The sequence below is a fragment of the Notolepis coatsorum genome, assembly GCF_963971535.1.
Source record: "Notolepis coatsorum genome assembly, chromosome: 19".
Taxonomy (NCBI): domain Eukaryota; kingdom Metazoa; phylum Chordata; class Actinopteri; order Aulopiformes; family Paralepididae; genus Notolepis; species Notolepis coatsorum.
This window is the reverse complement of record NC_140183.1, coordinates 24,180,965-24,203,998: the sequence shown is the minus strand read 5'-3', so window position 1 is coordinate 24,203,998 and position 23,034 is coordinate 24,180,965. Positions and strand designations below refer to the sequence as shown.

At 39.8% G+C, this 23,034-nt stretch overlaps 1 protein-coding gene across 1 annotated transcript in view; it reads left to right on the top strand.

The window, feature by feature from the left end:
- bckdhb (branched chain keto acid dehydrogenase E1 subunit beta) overlaps positions 1–23,034 on the top strand; it is a 205,866-nt gene that overhangs the window by 17,706 nt on the left and 165,126 nt on the right. Inside the window, exon 4 of the mRNA XM_084336374.1 lies at positions 10,135–10,268. Within this exon, the coding sequence (XP_084192500.1) occupies positions 10,135–10,268 (134 nt within the window). The remainder of the gene's footprint in view (positions 1–10,134; positions 10,269–23,034) is intronic.

The window sequence follows — 23,034 nt, the reverse complement described above, 5'->3', positions numbered from 1 at the left end:
CCCTGACTGAACCCTTGCACTGAAGAACCATATAAGTCTGTTCGTCTAAATCACTTGGAGTGTGAATGTGATGTATAACCAAGTACTCAACCTCTACTTTCTTTAACTATGAATGAACACAACACTCTTAACTTACCATCTATAGATAATAACGTTTGAAAACATTGGGCCTCATTCACCAATGCTCTCTTATATATTTATTAGTGCTGTCAAACGATTAAAATATTTAACTCGATTAATCGCATGATTGTCCATAGTTAACTCGTGATTAATCGCAAATTAATCGCATTTTTTATTTATTTATTTTTTTACCTTAAACAGATCTTTTTCAAGTTCCAAGTTTTAATACTCTTATCAACATGCAAGTCAACAAATGCTTGCTTTATGCAGCCATTTAACACAAAAGGATGACCCTCATGCATTACAAATTTGCATCAAATTCAAAACAGAGTGATGCACAAAATAACTTAAAAGAAAATAATAATTTAAAACAATGAATAAAGTGTGCATGAAATAATAGGGGAAAGAAAATGTTAGGAACTTGTTACATTCACACACACACTCTCCCAGCTCTCTTTCTCTTTTGCCCCTTCCTCATCTCTCTCACCCCCCTCTCTCTCTATATCTCTCACACACACACACACACACACACACACACACACACACACACACACACACACACACACACACACACACACACACACTTCAGAAACAAACATAGTATCAATGAGAGCATCAATAATACACCTGAGTGAAGTCTAGTTAAATTTTTTTTTTTTTTTTTTTTTTAGTTAATCTTGAGTTAAAAAAATTAGTGGCATTAATAGAATCGGGAGTTAACGCGATATTAACGCGATATATTTGACAGCCTTAATATTTATATACTTATATATCTAAGACAAAAATAATAAAAGCCACCACCACATTCATCAACCCGTTCTTAACGTCCAAATCTGTTCTTACCCAGGTGTGTTGAATGATGAATCCCACTCATTCTTAAACTGAAATGCGCGTTCTCGCTCGATACATGCTCCTTATGAGGCGTTGCAAAACGGCGAGGGCGGTGTGCAAAACAGCAGAGGTTCGGCATGGCATCTGCACCATGCTGATCCATTCAACAGGAAGCTATTTGCAACTGATCTCAAAATGAGATTAGATTAAAATGTATTGTCATTATACAGCACAAAAGTACAATACACCATCCAACCAGAGTGGATAGATAAATGCTCCAGAAATATAAATAAATGCATAAATGAATGAAAAAAAAAAATTGTGTAACCAAGATATTTTAACCTGATTTTAACCTAGGATCCACAGGCAGCCGCACTAACTAGTTGAGCTAAAGGGTCCGACGTTGACTGCGACCGACTAATCCATAGTTTACACTTGTCAAGAGCCAGTCGTTCAGTATTGGCAAATGAGATGTCATGCTAATGTCATGTTCTACAGTAGGACTTAATACTATGATACCCAATAAAATCATTCGAATAATAGAAGCCTACATTTCTGGAACGATAAATTTTGCATGTATACAGTAGGGAGTAGGCTACATGTGTGTGTGTGCGCTCGCACGCTGAGGCTGCTTGACATAAGCCTTTCTCCACGCATATTTATTTCTTGAGCATTTATTTATCCACTCTGGTTGGATGGTTTATTGTACTTGTGCTGTAATAACAATACATTTGAATCTAATCTCATTTTGAGATCAGTCGCAAATCGCCTCCTGTTGAATAGATTGATCTAACTGTTCTAACAGCAATAATATAATCCATTCCAGAAGCAGAACGCACGCAATAAGTTCTTGGTTTTTAATGTCGTATATGGTGGCAATTGACCAATGGTAGGCTTTTTGTTTCTTCTTTTTCTCATCTGGGTAAGAGTTTATCTGGGTAGGAGTGCTCTCGACCAGTCTTAAAATGTGGTCTTGCCTAAGAGAAAAGCAAAAATAAGAACATTGCTGAATCCCAGGTAAGAACAAAATAAAAAAAAATGCTAGTTAAGAACAAAATAAAAGGAAATCTGTTCTTATACCGCTTCGTGAATGAGGCCCATTGTTCCTCTGAAAACTTAAAACAGACTTGTATAGTTCTTTGTCTGAGGTACTCAATTATTAGTCTAAATATATTTTTAGAAATGCCTTTTCTAACCACAACATTATATGATGTTATTTTCGTCACTGTACAAATTAGATGATTTTCTATTAATAACAATATTTGCCTTTTATAATACTCTGAAAAGTCTTAAGATGTAGCCTACACGTATACCTAGTTTACTTGTTGATTCTCAACTAGTTTAAACTCGGCGTGCTAAAAAAAAACGTTCCCCCGTGGGCCTTGTGCCTGGAGACGAGGCATCATTTAGAATGGGTTAATTGTTCATTGTTCAGAGCGGCTGTGGCGGAGTGGTTGTGGTCAGTGAGCAGGGCACACCAGGCACACCAGGCCCACCAGGCCCTTCGCTGCTCCAGAGACACAGTCGGGATCAAAGCGGCAAAGGACTTTCTTGGCAATTACACAAATCAAAAGAACAAAAATAACATTCCTCCCCAAACTTAGAGCCGTGCTCCTGTGGCTCCTGGTCAGATTATAGAGTGGAGAGAATGGAAAGAAAAAAAGTTACTTCTGTTTAAAAAAAAAATTTATTCTGAGGGGTTTCAGTTTATGTGCCATAGGCTTGCTTGACTGCAGCTGAGGAGTCTTTCAGCTTTGTCACTGCACTTTTAGGACTATAGGGCATTTTATATACAGTATATACCTGCATATAACTCTGTATGATGGCATGTACAATAGTGCTGTATATATTTATATTTACAGTATATATATTTATTAGGGCTGTCAGTTTATCGCGTTAATTAGATAAATTAATTACACAGCAAATTATCGCGTTATGAAAATTAACTCAAAAGTAATTACAAATTGCTTTTTATCTCATTCATTCCATAAGAACGTAGAATACACATTTACAGACTTTTTTTTGTATATGGTCCATTTGCATGTTCTTGGTATCTGATTCTAGGGACATCTATGGATCTCAGGAAATGTATTCCCAGTGTCAGAAATACTGTGTCTGTTACTAGGCTTGAGTAAATTGTAATGAACCAAATGAGAATATCACAATTTCTTTTTTTATCTTTGACTGTGAATAACACTATGCTCAAATTGACCAGACCTGAAAAATCTGATGATTAAACAGAAGGTTTTGTAGATACAGTACTGAATTCTGCCATCCGGACACATGCAATTTGAAATGATTATAGAATATCAGGCATAAAATGGTTATGCGATTAAAATGCGATTAATTCGATTAATTAATTACAAATCCTGTAATTAATTAGATAGATTTTTTTAATCGCTTGACGGCACTAATATTTATCCACATGTGTCTGAATATACCTGCATATAATCATTGTTACATATCTGTAGATAGATACTATATCCTAGGGGTGGAACGGTTTACAAAATCTTTTTTTTAACACATTTTTTAAAAAAAATTACGAGACAAACATTAACAGTATATATCCCAATAAATCACAGGAATATACATTCCTGTATTTGAATCAATAAATGTAGGTTACGAGATATATACATAATCCCCACAATACAGTACATACATATGCTCTTGCTCGTTCTTCTTCCCCCCCCTCAGGACCCCCCTTGGATAATCCATCCATTATTCGTTTCTAAACTGTTCACAAAATCTACGGTTTGGTTCATATCACGGTTTTGGTTTCACGGTTTTCGGTTCTATACGTTGTTTTTTATTTAAAAAAAATGTAACACTCCAAAAATACCATATACATCAGCATAAGATATAGCCTAAAGATAATCCAACTTTTCAGTTATTCTCAAGGACGTAGTCATGCAAAAACTGAAAGAATGAGGCAGTTTGACATCAGGCACATTATTTTGACAGTGACGGTTAGAGCTAGGAGAGAGGGGAGGCATTGCTGATTTAAACATGCTTCTCATTTATTTGGTAAAAAAAAAGGTTTACCTTAACACTTTGAATGCCCAAAACGACATGAATGCCCAAAACGACATAACACGCGTTATCAGCCCGACATAACCGCCCCCTATCGTCTCCCAGATGGTAATGCACCCTTTTGGAATGGACTCAATGAAAATGGATGAGAAAAGAAAAATCCGGAATCCACATTTTACTTCTCAGGCATGTACCCCGAGCCGATCGGATTCATTGTGGACCATCAGAACAGCGTGGAATATGTGTTTACAGTATGTAGCGTTGGATCAATAAAAGCGATCGATTTTTGGAATGGCGATCAGGAATTGGAATGATCTTTTTGGAGAACATCTGATCTGAGGTAAGGAATCTATTTTACAAGTCTTGGGATAATCAGACTTGTATTCGCTGAGCTCTCAGCGTTCGCCCTATGTGTGGGCGATGGCTTTGAGGAAATCAGAATGGATTTTTCAGATCGCCTATAATTATAGCGTGCATACGTACACGTATACTATCGATAATCTAGCGTTTATTTGAAAACGATTCATAAATAGGCTGAAAAACTACAACGTTTTTGTGTATTCTTGAATATTCCAGTACAGGTAGTTTATTATGGAATATTTTTATTTTCCTTAAACAAGGGCTTTTCAAAATGCTATAAAACAAAAATGAACTGATAAAAAAACAATCCGCTTCGACAGGGCTGTACAGTGCGATATATATATCGCACGTGCTACAGCAACAGCTGTCTGTGCGATGAATGGATTTACTTCAGTAGCACTGGTGCGATAGGCATTCGGTTCATATCGATACTCTTATTTTGAAAATCCTGTCGCGGGTCTCATTTCCGCCTAAGCGCAGCTCCAGCTATAATAACTAATGCTCCGGCAGCTAGCAACGCGCAGTTCATTTCGATACTCTTATTTTGAAAATCCGTGGTGTCGTGACTTATATCCGCTCCACAGCACACGGCTCTGACACAACAGTACTCGTCTCAGTAGCGTCTGGAACGCGGACATTGCAACATAGCAAGGCTAGTGTGCTTATTTCGCGACCCAAAACAAATCCCTGCTGTTTTATTCCGCAACGGGTCAAATGCATATAACAAGCTTTGCAATCCTCGCCATTCCTTTATGACCACGTCGTGTTTAAGACCGGAATTAACGTCCCGTTAGCATAAGCTAACAACAAGCTAAAACCCTGTTCAGAGCGACAGAACAGCAGAGTGGGGACTGGGAAGGAGGGGCATTCTGTGTGTGCGTTTGAAAAGATATGATGAAGTCAGACGAGTATATTATATTGATAGTAAATGTACTGAGGGTGGACAGATGATGTTGATATTTAAACATAAAAAATACAAAACATAATAAATGTATGCATGATCATCATGCAAGATAAAACAATTGCAGAAACGGTTTGGGAGAGGAAGGGGTTTTAGGTTGCGTGTTCCAATTTTTTTTTACTTGAAGTTTAAAGCTCAATTAATCAAAACGTGGCACTTTATAGTGAACAGGAGGTCTATTTGTATTAAAAACAATAAATAGTTTTTCATTTAAATGTCTGGAAGAGCAAATTTTCTTTCCCCCAAATTATATTTGTTACATTTTGAGTTGATCTAAATGTTACTGATTGTGTTAAATGGGCTTATATCATCTCATATCGATTGCAGGCACCTGCATTGTATCGTATCGTGGCAGATATCGGCAAATATCGTATCGTTGTCCAAATAATCTATATCGTATCGTGATGAAACTGGTGATTCCCACCCCTAGTAGAGTTCATACACCCAACACCAAATCCCATAATTCCTTACACGTAACGTGTCTGGCTGTGTGACGTCAACTTGTCAGCATGAAAATGACAGCCAAACATGGCACTGCAACTAAATAACACAAATACAATAGGCACATTTGTGACTGTTACAAATATAACACGTTTTATACTTGTGCTACAAGATTTTGGCCTGTGCTACAAAACTATCAACATCTGTAGCACCAGTGCTATGTGCAAAAAAAGTTAACGTACAGCCCTGCGCTTCGACAATGTTGACTGGAAAACGAGTCATTTATAAGCGACGGGCAGATTAGACACACAGCCATAATGTAAAACATAGATTAGGCGTTATTAACGCTAACATTGAAGTGGATGGTGGGCATTCAAGCACTAAATCGTGCGCCCCCTGCTGCTACTGAAAGGGTTAATAATGTTTGGCACACAAAGACCGAACTGACTGAAAAATATAGGCAACATTTGTCAAAGTATTAAATTCGTGCAAACAAACCAAATAATTAAACCTTTTCTATTTTTGTGGCCACATTATAGATAAAGGCAACATAAAGTATGCATATGCTCAACCAGCACTAGACTTTCTTATCAAAAAGGAAAAGTCACTGTTATTTAAAATAAATAAATCATGTGTACTAAATATATATTTACTTTTTAATTGCATGAAACATTATGAAGTATTCTCTTATGCCGCTTTTCACGGCATGGTACCTAATCGACTCGACTCGCTTTTGCTATTTGAGTGTCCTGGTAGCCGTATCTGAAGTGACGTCACACGAGGAAGTAAATAGTCAACAGTAACACACAGCGTTGGAAGGAGAAGCCCTGATGATATACTATAAACCAACAGCCAATAAATGTAAAGTTATCTTTGAACCTCTTGTCAAGCCTCGTCAATATACCCCCCCTTCCCCACTAATGGAACACAGCGAAGTGACTCCATGGTTAGCTCGCGGGGCTAACGCGTTAGCTTGCGGCTAACGTAACGTTTATGATGTTTATGACTCGTCATAACATTTTTAATAAAACATTTATCATAAATGATGTAGCCTATCTGCATATCCATTCATTTTTCATCCATCCAGCCTGATGTTATCATTGGGAATGGGTCTGAGCTTGCAAAAGGGCAAATACCGCCACCTACGCCTTCCAGCCGGTATTGCACTCTATTAGAAATGGTGTAGTTTCTTTTCTGGGCCGATCTGAGCCGTGCGGGCGGGGTTTAAATACTCCGGCAGGACGAGCATTTACAACGTTAGATCTGCGATGCTTCCCCCCCCCCCCCCCCCCTTCATATGCAATGCCGGACTATGTGGGATGGACCTCCACAAGCAGTATTTGGAATGGCGATCAGATAATTGGATTCTTTTTTTTGCATTATATCAGAGACCAGGTAAGGACTAGAGTTGTTCCGATACCAGTATCTGAAATGCCGCCGATACTGCCTAAAATGCTGGTATCGGTATCGGCCGATACCCTCTAATTCTGCGCTCCGATAACATATGACGTACTAATTGATCAACAACACTGCGGTCTGTTGAGTGAGCATTATAAAACAAACGTGTGTTTAACCGACCGTGAATTAAAGTGTCAATGCTGTTTGTCATTTTAACAGCAGATACTTTCTTAAATGCCATCCTCCCGACAGAGCGGTGTTGACGGGGAGCTCAGATGGGTTCGCTTGGTGGTGTTAGCATTGAACAGCTAACCGAAAGCTAGCTTTAACTAACGTTAAAGGTTTAGCTTAAACGTTACCTTGGCTAACGTTGGGGCTATTCATAATTCAGCAATAATGGCTGCAGACCTGCAAGCAAAGTACAGCAAGTTGGCAAAGGAGTATTCCAACGTAAATCACATTTTCACCAGTAAAGTTAGTCTTTTCATCTACCGTTAGCTCATGCTAGCTAACCTAGCTCACGTCGTCATCACTAGTGCACAATTAATGACATGTTGTGGACAGCCATATCGGTGACAATGTTTAGCTTTTAGTGCCAAATGATAAGAGTCTGAGGCGGAGTCTCAAAAGAGAATGTTGAATATTTATTGTGCAAAAATCACAACAGATCCTCTGCTACTTCAACGGAGCCTTGTAGACTGAGTAGGGTATATCTGCAGAGCCACTGGGTAGCGAGTGCAAAGCGAGTGGATCATTGGAGTAGGGTATATCTGCAGTGCTGCAGCCCCATACTCATTGATTAATGATACTAATACAAATCTATACAATCACCTGTTGAATAAATACCATTACTTTCTAGTTATTACTAAAAAAACAGTATATATAAAACAGTATCTGTAAAAAAAAATATATATAATTTATATAATATCTTTTTAATGTATGCACTGGTATCGGATAAGTATCGGTATCGGCCGATACCCAAAGCTTAGGTATCGGAATCGGATCGGAAAGGAAAAAATGGTATCGGAACATCTCTAGTAAGGACTCTATATATCCAATCTTGCGTTGATCTGATATTTCTTTCTACCGCGATCGAAGCTGTCTGGGTGCTGTGTGTGGCTTTTTACCGTTGGCGCGCTACGAGGGCCATTTCATGTATGCACGAGGAAGGATAATAATGTTAATCTAGCGTTGATTTCAGGAAGATTCGATAATCAGGCGGAAAAAATGAGTGTATTCCACTAAAACGCTATTATCGCGTCTTTTCCTGGGATTACTAAGAATCACAAACTATACTCATATTCAAAATGGTATAAAACGGAAATGTACGGATGAAAAATAGATCTGTTTTGTGCAGGTTGACTGGAAGCAACTCACTGACAATCGACAGGTGTATTAGACCCATATCTATAATATAAGATTTTAAGCACTCGCAAATGTCGCAGTCTCCCCATTGATTAAAGCGATGGCGTTCTAGCGCCCCCTGGCGCCCTGACCCCTGGCGCTGATTGAGTTAAAAACGAAGGTTTGAACGTCCAAAAACAGGCTTCGGGGACAGCTCTATCTGGAATTGTGATACACAATTTCTTTCTGTCTAAATCGATGCTAAAAAGTGAAATGACGACAGAATGTCGGTGAAAATTAGAACAGTTTGGATTGATTGTGTCTCACTTCTCAGTGCCATGTGGGACCAATAGATGATCAACTGGATTATCTGACATGTGATTTTCCATATCTAAGCAGATATTGTGATTTGATATGTAAAAGGGATTCTGAATATCAATATATTCTTTTTAAAATAGTTTTTTAATCTCCCAATCCCAAAGTAATTTTTCCAGCCAGGCTGACGAGCAGCTGGAAGTCATCATCCGCTCCACTTTTCTGCAGTAGATCTAGAGTAGAAATAACATCTATCTTGATACAGCATGGTATTGTGATGACTTCCCCCACAATATTATATATCAGTATTGTGATATTTATACAAGGTCTCTTTCCAGGCCGTGTTAATGAAAAAACATGCATATTATAATACAATTTCAACATAAAGATACAATTTATAAAATACTCTTATTTCGTATTGAAGAATACAAATGCTGTTCAGATTGCATGAAAAACGTTTCCATGCTGTCCCTCATACTGGCTCTTGCTCGTTAGCCACAAACCAATGCCAAGTCAATGGGTTTAAGTTGCTGTCTGTACAAGCTGACTTGAGGACAGCTGGAATCTACCTTGTGTGCACTCTGGAGTAGATTTCAGTTGAAGCTTGACCCCATTGACTTTGCATTGGTTTGTGGCTAACTAGCAGGAGCTAGCATGAGGTACAGCATGGATTGTGTAGAGAAAGCAATCTACCCATCAACAATATGATTGTTAAGGCTAGGGTTCCAAAAATCTGAGCTATCCTTTTTAGGTTTTGCCAGATTCTTGCCAATAGATGCTTTACAAGGAATGTTTGTAGTTCTATTTCTTAGTCTCTTAGCCATAAACACTTTGATCCTCTGATGCGTTTCCTGTGACGCTTGTGTGACCTTGTGCTTGGAGCATGCATGTTTGTTATGAACAGACCTGAAAAACACACACAAGGAAAATGCCTACACTAGAAAAACACGATATTACCGCTCCACCTTGACTTAGGTTTACTTTATTTGATCAAGGGGGACAGCGTACATTAATAAAACATTTTACAGATGTAAATGCACCCAATTTTAGCCAAAAGGCTAATTTCCATTGGCAGTCCCCCTTCACTTGATTACACGTGAAGATCCAGTAATAATAATAAGACACCAATACGTTTTTGTTTATCGTTCTCGTATATAACAATCGTTGTCTCTTCCATTGCCATCTCCAAAACAATGGTTGCTGCTATTGTTACGAGCAGCCATGTTGGAAGTCGGAGAACTACGCATCTAATGCTATCTAATAACCACACTGATGTCGCACCTCTCTCTCCTTCTTCCTCCTCATCCCTTCTTTGTGCTCCCCTTCCTCACCAGGTAAAGACAGAGTCTTCAACACTCCTCTGTGCGAGCAGGGCATTGTGGGATTCGGTATCGGTGCGGCTGTGGCAGGGGCCACGGCTATCGCTGAGATCCAGTTTGCCGACTACATCTACCCTGCGTTTGACCAGGTAGGGCTGCCTGTCGAGCCGCGCGCCGCTATTGATTAGTGTTCAGCAGTTGTGTTTTTTTTTAATACGTGAGTGGAATTTTGTTCTGGTATAATTTCCTTCAGACTACAAATCCCTGAACCCTTTCACTATGTTGCATTAGTCGGGTAACCAATATTCTCTTTATTCTTTAAAAGCCTGATCCATGATCCTAATGTAAGCAGATGGGTAGCCCCGCCACCAACAAATGTAAAATGGTAATGGAGATATTTTTATTATCTAGCTGATTGACTCGCCTCTTGATGCAAAGTATCCAAAAATAGACAAACCGGTAAATATATATTTTTAATTGTATTTGTTGTATTTTGGAGTTGGTTTATGTTGGTAATTTTTGTAAACATTGGGAGTCGGGAATGTCCATGTACTCGATGTCCATACTGTACTTTACTTGTCGTAAAACTACTCCAATACAATGGCACCTGATACCACTTGACAGCAATGCAACATTGTGCGGCAACGTGACGTTAACCTCTCGTCAGTTGAGCAGGTAGGCGGAAAAGGAGCAATGGCAGCATGCTCTGCTAAATTGTCAAGAGGTGTGACAGAGACATACAGACCCACTGGAACAGAACATACTACATGCTACAGTCTCATGGAGCAGGAGACATACAGACCCACTGGAACAGAACATACTACATGCTACAGTCTGATGGAGCAGAAGACATATAGACCCGCTCGAACAGAACATACTACATGCTACAGTCTCATGGAGCAGAAGACATATAGACCCGCTGGAGCAGAACATACTACATGCTACAGTCTCATGGAGCAGGAGACATACAGACCTGCTGGAGCAGAACATACTACATGCTACAGTCTCATGGAGCAGGAGACATACAGACCTGCTGGAGCAGAACATACTACATGCTACAGTCTCATGGAGCAGAAGACATACAGACCTGCTGGAGCAGAACATACTACATGCTACAGTCTCATGGAGCAGAAGACATACAGACCTGCTGGAACAGAACATACTACATGCTACAGTCTCATGGAGCAGAAGACATACAGACCTGCTCAGGGAACAAAATAAGTACCAGCCAACCGCCAATGGCTGGTAAAAAATCTGCCTGGCTGGTAGTTTTTAAAATCTACCAGCCAAATGGCTGGTAAGTCAAAAAGTTAAGTTTGTTCCCTGAGAGCAGAGCTACACAGCAGTGCGCCTATTTTGCGAGCCGAAATAAGTCTGTGGTTTTTTCTTCTTCTCACAACGGGTCAAATGCATCTAACATGCATTGCATCGTCGCCATTCCTTTATGCCCACATCGCCCGAAATGAACGTTATGTTAGCGTAAGCTAACAAGCTAATCCTGATCAGCGGCAGAGCCATAGAGAACAGCAGACCGTGTGGACTGGGGAAAGGGAAATGGGGGGGGGGGGGGGGGGGGGTGGGGGGCGGGGCACTCTCCCTTTCTCTGTGTGTGTGCGTGCGTTTGGAAAGACGATGAAGTCACTAGTCAGGACTCAGGAGAGGAGTATATTGTAGTAAACTGAGGATTACTGAGGATGCACAGATAATGTTGATATTCAAATATAACGGAGGGGGGGGGGGGGGGGGGGGATCCAGCAGGTATGTATGTCTTCTGCTCCATGAGACTGTAGCATGTAGTATGTTCTGTTCCAGCGGGTCTGTATGTCTCCTGCTCCATGAGACTGTAGCATGTAGTATGTTCTGTTCCAGCGGGTCTGTATGTCTTCCTGGCTGAGATGAGACTTACAAGCGCAGTGCTGCTTTCCTCTCACTCTCGCAGAAAAAAAAGTCAGTCACACACACACTTGCACAAATTACGTCATCTACACGCACATACACGCACGCAAGCGCACACACCTAGCCAGAGACAGAGAGGCGGTGGTTCGGTGCTAGGGATGCCCCCCGAAACTCAGGAGTATTGATAAGCTCCGACGTTAACAGTACTGCTATCTGTAAATGAGTCTATGAGCGGATTAGCTACGGAGCTAACTAGGACTGTCTTAAATACTTCGAAGCTTCGTTCGATGGCACAAGCTTCGAACATTAACAAAATAAAATGTACTTCGATTTTTGTGTGTGTGTGCGCTCGCGCATGGGGCCATTGGGTGGGGCCGGGGGACAAATACACTGGAGGAAAGTAACCCAGCTCAGCACTGCCCAAATTATATCATCACTATTGCCTGTTTGAAGGATATCATCCTCAAACACATATACACCTACATGCCTTGTAGAATTCCACACATAAGAAAGAAGGATACTGGGATGAATAAACAAAATGGGAAATAAAATGTAGAAATGCATGCAATACATAAATAAATATAAATCTCGATATATGAAATAGAACATTTAGATAAGGTGCTACTGAGATGTTTTGGTGAGTTCTTTGTTTTTTTGTGGAAGTAGCCCTTCTTAAAAATGCATGAACATTCACTGATAATTGGTCTGTAGTGGAGTCTACAAGGTCTACATTGCCGGACCATGTAGAATCCGGACCTTGTAGACTGACATAATTCTGTGCATAGTTTAGTCTACACAGGCCATATTTCAAATAATCAAAATCTTACTTCATTCATCTTAAACATTCTTGATTTGGGGGATTGGTAGTTCCCATGAAATCTGAAGTTGTTCAAACGACAACAGCGATCCACCTTGAATTAAATCACACAGCCGAGTGAAACCTTGTTGGCTGCGTCACAGTCACGAAAGGGGCTACTTAATTCATTAATCCAATCCACTTTATTTATAGAGCACATTTAAAAACAACAAAGTTTACCAAGTGCTGTACAAGTCCCACAACATAAAAAAAATATATATATATATATATTTAAAAAAAAATATTATATTTTTTATTAAAAAAAATTTCTCGAAGCTTCGAATTAAAATCGAAGCTCGGCCCCCGAAGCTTTGATTGCCAATAAAAGCTTCGAAGGTCAGCCCTAGAGCTAACATAGTGTACCATCCATCTGTGACGCAAGAGTGGACACGGAGTAATGTTAATGTTATGTCGAGTTCATACTACACTACACGTATTAACTCAACATAACATTAACGTTACTCCGTTTCCATGAAGTGTTTAATTAGCAGCAATCTGTTCTGTTGTTGAACATTTAACGTTAAGTTAACTTAGGTATCCGACGCACTTCCGGCGAGGACAGGAAGCAGTCATGAAACCGTTCTAGTCATATTGTAGTCTTTTAGTCTTATTAACTAAAAGATTTTAACAAAATAAAAAGCAGCAGCACTATTGGATAACTGAGTCATGTTTGCTATGTATTTCTTTCTTTAGGGGAGTAGGACATTTGTTTCACAGTTTTAGCATGATGTTTTATAGATGGCTAGATGTTCCTAATTTATGCAAATGACATGTCGTCAGCTTGTGACTGCAACTTGTTCCTGTTTGCGGACGACTCAGCCCTGCTGGTCTCTGACAAGAACAAGTTACAGGTTGAAAAAACCCTCAGCTCGGAACTAGGCAGAATCTGCATATGGCTCGCTGATAACAAACTATCATTACACATGGGCAAAACAGAGTCCATTCTCTTTGGTTCAAATAACAAACTCAGCAAGACCGACGGCTTCTCAGTTACAGTGGGTGACAATATTGTCACAAGGAAAGATGAAATTACCTACCTGGGTTCCATCCTAGAGGCTAATCTCTCCTGTGACAAAATGGCATCCAATGTAATAAAAAAAGTCAATCAACGAACTCGATTCTTGTACCGGATCTCCTCTCTGGTAAACAAGAATACCCTGAAGACTCTGGCAGGAGCACTCATTCAGGGGTACTACGACTATGCTTGCACCTCATGGTACCAAAGCACCTCAAAGGCGCTAAAAACAAAATTACAAACATCTCAAAACAAACTGGTCAGACTACTGCTTGACCTTACTCCTAGAACCCACCTCACCCCTGCCCACTTTGACAACCTAGGATGGCTTAGAGTAGACGACAGAGTACAGCAACTTGCAATGGGCCTGGTCTACAAGATACACTACACGACCATGTCAAAATACTTCCCAAAGGTCAGTGAATACCACGATCACAACACCAGAGGGAGCTCCACAAATCATGTTAAACCCAGATTCGGCTCAAATAAGGGACTAAACACGTTTCGCAATTATGCCACATCAATGTGGAACGCCCTACCCAAAGCTGTAAAGGAATGTGGATCACTACCCACTTTCAAAACCTCTCAAGGGACACCTACGGGAGACTGCAATTCAACACTGGCCCCTGTAAATATCCTAACCCAACCCCCTCCAATGTACAGTCATTTACCTAGTATGGTTTTGTCAATAGTCCAATGTACAATTTTGTTTGTTTGTACAGTGTCTCCTCCCCCCCCCCCCCTCAATGTACAGTTTTACTTGTTTATACAGTGTGCCCCCCCCCCCCAACCACCTCCAATGTAAATTACCCAGTATGGTTGTCAATATCCCAATGTACCCAACCCCCCCCACCCAACCTCCTCCAATGTACAGTTTCTACGTCAAATGTATATACTCCCTTTTCTTGACTCCTTCTGTATCACAAACAGTACTGTATTTGCAAATCTGGTATGTCATAAATGTATAGATGTAGCAGTACTGACTATCTGTATGTCATGTATGTCATATATGTCCTGATGAATTGAAAATGGGGGACCCTGATGTAAACAAGACGAAAGTCTTTCTCTGGTCTGCATCCCCTTAACAATTGTGTGTATTGAGCTGTACTGTATTGTACCCATTCTGCAATCTGTTAATAAAGTTTTCAATCAATCAATCAATCAATCAAAACACAGGTTTTTGTTTTTAAGAGGGGGGGTTTGATTTGATTGAAGTTTATTTCAAGTATGCAACGCAACAAACAAACATCAAGTACAGATATAGTCTTAAGCCGTTCAAATAATAAATGTATACATAAATAAATAGTTACAATATATAATCTAATAATCTAAATCTAATCTAATATATAATCTAAAAAAACTAAAGGCTAAAATGCTAAATATATAATCTTAAGAATCCAATAATCTAAATCTAATATATAATATAAAAATGCTAAATGCATGAGTCTTGTCTTTAATGTTAGCTTGCAAACTCAAATACTGTCTTGGTAAGCCTCATAATGAATTGTTTGGGGAAAAAATGAAAAACATTGTGATGTGTATCGTGTATCGCCGAAAGGTCAGAAAATATCGTGATATCATATTTAGGCCATATCGCCCAGCCCTAGTAGTAATAGTCTCTCAGACTGGGTACTGCCATTCCCCCCTTCTCCGTTGGTAGTTGTAGAGTAACATATCTGATCCTCGGCCTCTTCCCTGCCCAAATGAATCTCGATATCAGTCTGTCCCATTCTCTGAATTGGTTTTGTGGTATTGGTATGGCTAAAGACTGATATAGGTATAATAACCTTGGTAGTATGTTCATCTTGATGATTTCTATCCTTGAGTTGAAGTCTAGGGGCATTACTGTCCATCTTTCTAAGTCTCTCTTGATGTTCTGATTAATCTGTATATAGTTTGCATCAAACAGTTTCCCCACTCCTCTTGTGATGTTTACCCCTAAGTATTTTAATCTTGTCCATGTCCCATCTAATTCCGTACCTTTCCCTAATTTCTGTCGTTGGCGTATAGTTCCATGTTAAGGTCTGTGTCTTTGTCACGTTAAGCTTATATCCTGAATAGTGCCCATATTCTTCCAAATCTCTTAAATTTTTCGTGTTCCTGTGCTATTAAATGTGTTTCTTGTAAGAAAATGACTTGCATCTCTTCTTTTCAAAATTTCATCATCACCTTACACCTTTTGGTTGGATTGTCTATACCATTCACATTCAACGACACCATTTTGATACCTTTAACTTGCGTCATATTTCCTCTCCAAATTAGGGCTGCACGATTTTGGGAAATAATCTAATTGCGATTATTCTGACAGATATTGCGATTGTGATTTGCGATGCGATTATAACATATTTTAAAAAAAAATTACAAGAAGAATGTTGCTGCTTTCTGTAGTCGGGTCCCAACTGCAAAATTACTGTATTACCCTGTATTATACACTTTTACTATCATGTAGACTATTCTGCTTTGTGTTTACATGTGATGTATTGTATACATGCACATTTATTATGTTCTTGTGTGATGTATCGCACATTTTATTGCTGTGTGATGTATTGCAAATGTTATTGCTGTCATCTTGGCCAGGTCTACCTTGCAAAGGAGATCGTGTATCTCAATGGGACTTCCTGGTTAAATTTTTTTTTTTTTTTTTCCTTTTTTTTTTTTTTTTTTAATTGCAGGCTTGGCGATTTGATAATTGCATCATTCCAAATCGCGATTTCGATTAAAAAACGATTAATCGTGCAGCCCTACTCCAAATGCCCTCCTGTCTTACCCATGTCACATAAAATTATATTTGCGGTTGTAGCCTTTGCTATCTTTACCTGGTACACATATAAAAAGAAAAAAACAACATTTACGTTGGGTGCTTCCATGGTATTAGGGAGTTTTATTTTCCCATCCCTGTCCCCTGCTGGTGGGTGGGGAGTAATTAGTGGCTTGGATGCCTCCTGTGTTGGCTCTCCCTTGCTCACTATATAAGTCCAACATTTGTTCTGTGAACTGCCCCAGAGCTCCCGGTCAATGCTCTGTATTTATTTTTTCTTATTGTTCAGAGACATTTATCAGCGAGTCTATTTGTATTGTGTGCCACATGTAATCCCATTATGCCTCCATATCGTTCCAATGTGTAGTGTTCCTTGTGTGTTTATATATATTTATTCCCTATGTGTTGTAGACTTGTGTCCTTAATTAATTTTCCTTGGAGTGATTGTTCATTTATCTTCCTCTGTTGTAGCTATTCTCACTCCTCCCTTGTATCCCCCATTATCCTCTGTGTATGTATTGGGTACTCTTTCATTTTTATTCTATTTTGTACTTATCCCCCTCGGATCACCGTGGCCCTTCATGTCTCCTCCTCCATGCCCCTTTTCCTGTGTTTCTTTGTCCGTCTTTATTGTTGATCTGCCTCGAATCGCTTCAGGTCCCTTCCCTTCCCTCTCCCGTCCTCCTCTCCTCGTCCTCGTCTCTCAACTCTGGTCCATCTGCGCGCTCTCTCCATCAGCGTCGGTCTCTCTCCCCCTCCTCCCGGCACCATCCATCCTCTCCGGGCCATGTCCCTCGTCGCCTCTTGTGCGCTGTTGTATAGTTTGGTGCCTTCGTACCAGTGTACCTTCAGCGACGTCATAGGTGATTGGAACCTGATTTCTTTCTCCTTTTTAGAATTATTTTTATTTCTGCATAGCTCCGACGCCTCACAGCCACCTCTGTTAAATAGTCGTGATCAAAAGTCACTTTCCTTCCTTCTACTTCTATCTTCGCCTGCCAGGCTGCTCTGAGAATGCTTTCTTTCATTTTGAATCTCAAGAAGTTTACAATAACTGCTCTCTGAGGTTTATCTGGTTGTGGTTTCGGGGCCAGTGCCCTGTGGGCCCTTTGAATCTCCATCTTGTCGAGTTCTGGCTTTTCCAACTCTTTTCGGATTAGATTTTCCACATACCTGGTCATCGAGTCTCCCTCGGCTCTATCCCTTCTTTCAGTCCCCATATGCGTATATTGTTCCTCCTTGATCTTCCCTCCATGTCGGTTATCTTTTCTTGCATTCTCTCTTGTTGTTCGATAGTGGCTATCAGGATCTCCTGTACTTCTGTGCTACATTCTTCTACCTCGGCTGTTCTTTCTTCTATTGCTTCTGTCTTTTTCTTGCTTCTGTATCTTTTCGTTAACTGTCTCGAGTCTTCTCGATATTCCCTTGTAGAGCATCTTTGTTCCTACCACGCCAACGCTCTAAAAGATAGGAATAAGTGGCAGTGTTTGCAGGGCTATATCTATATTATAGCTATGGATACAATACTATGGCCCATTTGACATCAAGTATCTATCGTTCAATATGTGAAAAATAATAAATGTTTCCATCAATACGTTTGCGTGTTATACCGTGGTGAATATGAGTATAGTTTTAGAGTGATCCTGTCTAATCCCAGAAAACGACGATATGCAGCAAAACGTAAATTTCACTAAAAGCGTTGCCGTTTCTCGCCTGCACACGCTACTATTTCCAATCAAATGTGTATAATAGGTATTATGTTTCATCATGAATGCATGAAAGGGGGGGGGGGTAGTTATTTTGATGCTTTGATAATCACCAACGGCATACGTTGTGGAGTAACGTTACACACACACACGTTGCGATCGAGGTGAAATCATGATTGGATCAAAGCAGGATTGATATAATTTAGTCCTTACCTTCACTAGGAGGTACCCCAAAAAGAATATTCCAATTGTCTGATCGCGAGTCCAAGTATTGGTGTCCATCGTGTCGCCAACATCGAGGGCAGATGCATCGAGGGCATTTGACGCTTCTCAATGCGATCGGCATACCCGCCCGCCTTGCCCGACAAAGAAAAGTGCACCCAGAGACATTTGATCGACACACAGGCCAAGATATGTTTCAAAGGGTGCTCGATACTGCCACCTGGGTGGATGTGGCCGTTATTGCACTTTGGCATGATAAGGTTGATTCCCCATGTTAACCCCAAGTCCCTGTGCCTGTAATGAATGGAAATATCGAATAAAAGAAATAACGATGAAAACCCGACTATACTCTGGTCTGGCGCTTAATGGTTGGCGAGATAACCCGGCTATCCTCGGGTCTGGCGTCCAAAGAGTTAACCCCATGCTATTGATCTAAGTCTAATGGTAAATAAAAGTAATTATTTGGATCGGTACTTGGTATTGGCTAACACTTAAAAGGGACAGATTATGAGAAATGGGTGTTTCCTAGTCTTTGTAGTCTGAGATGTTATTTATGCACAAAATAACACATATGTACTCCTTGCCGTTTGGCCAGGGTTTGTAGTTGCCAGATTACAAGCTGAACAAGCTGTAAAGAATTGCTTCCTGTCAATGATGTCACAATGGGATGAAATCGCTTTGAATAATCATAGCTGTGCTGTTTGGAGCCAGGCACACTGCTTACCTAATGTACTGTCTATTTGTAAACGTTATTTTACTCTTGGGTGTGGGGTAGTCGGGCAGGGAAGAAAATTATTTAAAATGTTGTGTCACTTCTGCTTCCGCCCTGGTATGGAGTAGAATAGATGAAGTGGTGGATGGCTCCCATTTTCTTTCACTTTTATATGGCACATTCTAACCACTATAGTTAAATAATTTGAGGTAAAATAGTTTAAAACTCAACATCTACTTAAGCTAGTCTGGATAACGAGCTCTAGTAGTAAGAAAGAAAAGAAGAGAATAATTAGAGCAAACGGCAGCTGCTAAACTGACGAGTGAAACAAGATGGCGAAGGACAACAATGGAATCTCTCCGGGAAGATCATAGACTGTAAAGCTATCATGAGACGTCGGGCAGAGATTTCCATCCTTCTCACAGAGCTGAGACGAGACAATTGGGCCATATGCTTGGATACAGCAGCAAGTTCGGAAAATCCGCCACGACAAATGATGACTGAACGGGGTGATATGGCACAAGGTCTCGTGGATGCTCTTGCCCGCATTGGAGCAGACCGACGGGTCAAGGGATGCATGCTTTGATCTTGAAAGCGGGAATAGGCTGCAGAGTTTTATCTGCATCCCAGCAGGAGTGGAGGGAACTAGTCCTAATAATTTTATGGATGAGCTTATCCCGGAGATTTTGTGGCTTGCGCATTTTCCCTCTGTGACGGTCGACCGAGCCCATAGATCACTAGCACCAAAGGCCCATCATCGCCCGGTTGCACTACTGCACGCAAAAAAGCAGATTGTGGGCCCCGCCAGGTGTTCTGTGTTCACTAAACTATCTTCTTCTTATGGAGCCCCTGGTGGACAAACAAAATTATGTAAACTGTTTGAAGACTTAGGCTGCATCCCATTCCTCCCCTTGGCCCTACCCCTTGGCCCTACCCCTTGTTTTGGAGTGCCCTCGATGGGGAGTCACAAAATGGGACAGCACTAGCACTCAGTTGCAACTCACCCATGCGCCGACTGTTTACATTACTTACAGGCAGCGTCCATCAGAAGGACCATGAAGGTTGCTCTGCATACCATGTAAATTATAACTAATGTCTTCAGTGTTTATGCTTGTATATAAAAAGGTTTTTGTTATCCAAACTCTTGACATTTTGTGTTGTTATTTTGTAGCACAAGTCTTAATCAAATGTTAGTCAGGTTCTTTATATTCATACAGTGTCAGTCAAATATATATTTTTGATTCTAATCGATTCTAACATTTTCAAATCGATTGAATCATCACATTAGGATCGATGCATATCGATGCATCGTTACACCCCTAGTACTACAGGATACAACAGGGTACTTCATGTTACTAAAGGATGCTACATGTTACTAAATGACACTACATGATGTTACTAACATTTTTATTATGTATATTATTTAGGCTTAGCATACACAAAAAAACGCATAATTTACCAAAAACAAAAAAACATTGTTATGCCAGCCATATTGGATTTCATCTGCTGTGAATTGTGTTATTAATCTTTCCATGTATTATTAATATTGGTCTTGAAATTAATAAATGAATAATAGTTTAAAAGATAAACTTGAATTTCATAACTTTTGTGTTCCATCTCTGCATAGCAGTGAGAGATGGAGAGAGAAACCATATGGATGTACTGGTTAAACGAACTGTACAAATCGATGTGATTGGCTGAGACTGTATTTTGTACGGTTGGCTGCCTGGCTGTTGTGGATTCGGGTAGCCTGCTAGCAGCTATCAACTCAACGTCAACACTCTGTTGACACTCTGAGCCAGTTGCAGACAGCAATGTAACAAACAATATGGTCCGTGCGGAACCCTTATCCCAACACATAGTTCCGTGTGTGAATTATGTTGAGCCACCACAAAAGATGAATCCAAAGTTTAATCCAGTAAGAATAGTACTAGGCTATATTATAATAACACATCTTTGCAAGTAGATTACATTTGCAAAATGCCCTTTTGACATGTAGCCTACATATTCATAATCATGAAAGTTTATTTGGAAGTATTTTATATTCTGTACTTAGTTTTAAAGTGTAATACAGACAGTCGTCACACATTCATAAATAACACTTACAGATACGTTATACTGTAATATGTTTTGTTCAATGGGGGATTTTTTTATGTACCGAATACCGTGAAACCGTGGTATTTTTGCCCAAGATTATCGTACCCTCAAAATGTCATACCGGCACATGCCTAGTTACACTATAGGCTACACTACTAGGTCTCTACACTATACTATAGTTTAAGGCTACTTTCACTGTTTTACTGCATTACAGTACTGTTATATTGTTGTTGTTTTATCAATAAAAAAAATATATTACATATATATTGTTGGTGCTCCTTACATTTTGGTGGGTGCTCCAAAATTTTTGCTGGTGCTCCCAACTTTTTGAAGTTAGGAGCACCAGTGCTACCAAGTAAAAATGTTAATTTCGAGCCCTGTCACCAAGATACACATTTTAAATAATAATTATAATTGATAGTGATGCACCGATGTGAAAATTGTGGCCGATACTGATAACTGATATTATTATTGCTGTCTGGCCGATACCGATATTTACCGATGTCGATATCTCTGTATAGAAAAAACTTTTTTATGATAATCAAATAAAGAGCTATTTTTTTTTAACCTTTGTAACTTATTTTCAGAAATTACTGATATTTTGAAACTATTTAAGGCCAAAACATGTAAAAAATTATATTTAATATCGGCCCATATCGGCCCTATCTTGATATCGGACCGATACCGATGTGTAAAAAACGGCCATGGCCGATATATCGTGCATCACTAATAATTGATATTCTCCTTTGGTTCATTACAATTTACTCAATCATAGTAACGTCACCATATATCTGAAACTGGGAATAAATTCCCTGAGGTCCATAGATGTCCCTAGATACCAAGAACATGCAAATGGGGCTTGTAGAGGTGGAGCAATCTTCCATTTACTTGGGTATGTACTTTTAGGCAAGTTTTCTGAAGATATGGCTCAGTAACACGCCAACTTTTAGGGAAATTCGCTTATTTGTCATCTACCCTGGAGTTAGACAAGCAGATACATACCCTTTTCTTCTCTGTGCATGCATTAGGCTTAGGGAACAGCCGCACCATTAGCCTAGCTTAGTGGCATTCACTGGAAGTGGGTGTGCCAGTGTAGCCTAGTTCCCAACAGTCACTAAATACACTCCAAATACAACTCCAAAACGTTCCTGTAAACATGTTGTGACCTTGTATTTACCATGTGGAGAAATACAAACATTTTACATTTTGTTTTCTAAGCAGATATATACTCTAATTTTTTTTGCCGAACCACTGCTGCCTGGGCGCAGTGATTTCATCACCTCAAAAGCCCTGTTTTTTGAAAAACACAGTAATTACATTACCCCCTCGCCAGCACTTTGCGGGTGTAATAAGTAGAAATCAGAGATTTAAGTTGTTTACCTTGTTCAAAGGAAGATGGGATTTTAACGGCTTTAAGATGAACGGCACAGCCTATGGCTTGGCAGACGACGTCTAGATCCAATGTGCTCTGGTGTGGTCTTCATTATTTTAAAAAACAAATCTTAGAATTCCATTTGAGCTCTCTGTACTTTTCTTGGTGATGGAACTGTTGAAGCCATTTCACAGACCGTCAATGTTTTGAAAACAGTCGTCCAATGTCCCAAGCAGTCATGCATTAAAACATCAAGTCGATTTTTAATTAGATTCTTTTAT